The sequence below is a fragment of the Manis javanica genome, chromosome 10 (assembly GCF_040802235.1).
Source record: "Manis javanica isolate MJ-LG chromosome 10, MJ_LKY, whole genome shotgun sequence".
Classification (NCBI taxonomy): domain Eukaryota; kingdom Metazoa; phylum Chordata; class Mammalia; order Pholidota; family Manidae; genus Manis; species Manis javanica.
In genome coordinates, this window is record NC_133165.1 from 89,900,413 (window position 1) to 89,903,409 (window position 2,997).

At 44.5% G+C, this 2,997-nt stretch overlaps 1 protein-coding gene across 1 annotated transcript; it reads right to left on the reverse strand.

Annotated features, from left to right (window-relative positions):
- Window positions 1-1,102: 1,102 nt before the first annotated feature.
- LOC140843903 (olfactory receptor 8S1-like) lies at window positions 1,103-1,678 on the reverse strand. The gene has a single exon (XM_073214318.1). The coding sequence runs from the start codon at window positions 1,676-1,678 to the stop codon at window positions 1,103-1,105; it is 576 nt and encodes a 191-aa protein (XP_073070419.1).
- Window positions 1,679-2,997: the final 1,319 nt, after the last annotated feature.

Sequence of the window (2,997 nt, forward strand, 5' to 3'; positions counted from 1 at the left end):
TCTATGCTGTTCAGTTTCAAAACTCTGCCTAGAACCCGTGCTGTTTCCCCACATTTTAAAGAAGTTGTTGTAGATGCCTTTTATCCCAGGTCTTTCCTCTGAGAAGGAAGACTGGCCTTGAGCTGCAGAACAGGCAGGCGCTGGTCCTGTGACCACCCTGAGCCTGTCGTAGCTCAGGTCAGCCAGCAGCCCTGCATTGTACCAGTAAGTCCGCTTTTCCTTGTTCCGTCTTCCCAAGAGTGTTCCCCTCTTCAGGGACAAGTGGCCCAGGTAGAGCCCAGAAAAGGGGATGAGCAAGGTTCCTCTGCAGCTTGAGAGTGGAATTCCCAATGGGCCAGTGCCGGCAAGAAACAGCAATGTTCTTGGAAGGTTTATTTGTGTCTGACCTCTGTCCTAATGTGGAAACTTGTTTCTTTCAGAACTTTCAGCAGCTTTTGTCTATCTCCAAGGGCCTCTCCAGTTGATGTTGATTATTCTCCTTGAGCCCCAAGTCTATGTGTATTTTTACCCAATAATCTGTTATTCTATTAATAGTGAAGTTAATAGCTTTCAATGCCTTTCCCTAAATTCAGTAAAAAATAATGATTCAAGATGTAACTATTTTACCTTGTAAGAAGACCAAGTGATTATTTGGGGAGTGATGAGACTTGCATGACCACATTTTCTGGACTGAGATGCTTATTTAACCCATTGTTTTTCTCTCTAATTGAACTAAATTAACACCCCTCTAATGTCTCTGTGTTCACTTCTCATGCATCCTAATTTACTTTATATGTCTTATATTGTGTAGACCTAGGAAGTTTTTATGGTGCCAGCTCTCATGTTTGGATACATATTATCTTAATTCTTTGTTACCTTCCAGCTGTGTTTTTTTTCACTTTAAACATGGCAAATACTTTCCCAGTGTTTATCTCATAGCTGCTTTTACTTCCTTGTTCTCCAGGCTGTATATGAGGGGATTCAGCATGGGAGTGACCACACTGTACTGCAACTCCAGGGGGATTCCTGAGGTTGGCATGAGATAGTGGAGAAAAGCAGATCCTTAGAGAAAGCTCACTGCAGTGAGGTGGGAGGAGCACGTGGAGAAGGTCTTGCTTCTACCCTAGGTGGAGCTGATGGTCAGGATGGTGGAGGCAATGCGGACATAGGAGAAGGCTATTGGGAGGAGGGTGCCAAGCCCATGTAGCAGACTGGAGCAAAACAGGACCACGAGGTTGGTGGAGACATCAAAGCAGGACGAGGGGAGAGCAGGTACCTCACAGCTGTGGTGGCAGACGGCATGGTTCTCACAGAAGTCCAAGTTGGCAGCTAGGAGGATGTTGATAAGAGCGTTCAAAAAACCCAGGACCCATGAGCCCCATGCAAGCTGCACACACAGCTGTTTCCTCATCACCTGGCCGTAGAGCAGAGGGTGGCAGATGGCGGCACAGCGGTCGCAGGCCATCACTGAGAGCAGGCAGGCTTCAGTCCCTGCAGTGGTAAACGCAAAGAAGCCTTGAGCCGGGCAGCCCCTTACTGAGATGGTTTTTACCTCAGACAGGAGATTCTCCATCTTGGGCACGATGACTGAACATAAACAAAGATCCAGGAAGGAGAGGTGACTCAGGAATAAGCACATGGGTGTGTGGAGGCAGGAATCAGCCCTGACCACCAGCAGCAGCATCAGGTTCCCCGTCATGGTTAGGAGGTAAATCTAAAGGAAGAGCCCAAAGAGCACAGCCTGCAAGGGGGACCAGAAGAAGCCCGAGGAGGAGGAATTTCAGTGGTGGTGCTTTGGGTCACCAAGGCCATTTACAAAGGCTGTTTCCTAAAAAATTATGTGAAAAATCATGGCAGTGAAGTTGCTTCCATTATCCAATCAGTTTGCACTTTACATTGATTCTCTTTTATTATCACTGTTAATCAGCAAATGAAATTTTAACTTCTCCACTAGACCATCTTTTATGTCAGTCACTTTAAATATAACAGGAACAAGGCACAGTCTCTCATTTTAAAGGTCCCATTTCAGTGAGTTAGACAGGCAATTAGAAAACATTGTGATTAATACACTGAAAGTTCTAAAGATGATTTTTGGAAGAGTCAGTAATGAGTTAATATTGAGGTGCTTGATCAAAGATTTTAAGAAAGCATAAGCTTTGTCTAGAGAAACCTGTAGACTGAAAGAACAGTGCACTCAAAGGTAAAAAATTAGGAAATTGGATAGTTCTTCATAGCCAGCCCTAGAGTGTGAACAAGCTGCACAGTGTAGTCACTCATCCCAGTTCCAGCATTCATTAGCTGTGAGACTTTGTACAGTGACTGAACTGCTCTGTACCTCACTTCTCTTGTCTGTAAAATGAGATGATAATAGCACCAACCTCATAAAGTTTTTGCAAGGAGAAAATTTAATATATGTAAAGTGCTTAGAGAAATGACTACACAAAAATTTCACAAATTATTATTATTATCCTTTTCATCACTATTATTACATTAGGTTTCAATTGTGAACAGAAGTCAGATAATATATAAATTCTCTTGCAGGGTAATGCACTGTCAGAAATTAAAGTTTTTGCTGTGACAATTACAACACTTGCTGCTTCCTGAAGGAGGCATAAGATCATGTAGAGATCACCAAGGTAGCCAATGATTTGGCATTTAGAAATCATGTTGGAGTGGTTCCCTCCCAAAATTACAGCATTTTATAATCATGAGGGCAATTTCACTCAGGAGGGGAGGGCATGTGACTGATTTCCAATGAAGAGCAGCAAAGGAGGCAGGAAGTATGAGGGGCCGTGGGTGTACCTTTGGCACTTGCCCTCACAGTTTTCTGGGATGGGTGAATATCTGAGTTGGGCAGAGAACTCCGGACAAGGAAGCAAGCAGAGGATGTGAATGAGAATCATGCCAGTGCTCAGACGAGCAGCCAGGGTGGAAGCCCCTCTCCAGAGCAACACGCTCTGGACAACTGCCTCAGACAGGCTAGAACAGGGAGAGTGGAAGAGAAGACCAGGGACTCAG

Bases quoted from the DNA above. Each gene is read 5' to 3' on its own strand.
- LOC140843903 (XM_073214318.1), bottom strand. From the start codon at position 1,678: ATGACGGGGAACCTGATGCTGCTGCTGGTGGTCAGGGCTGATTCCTGC.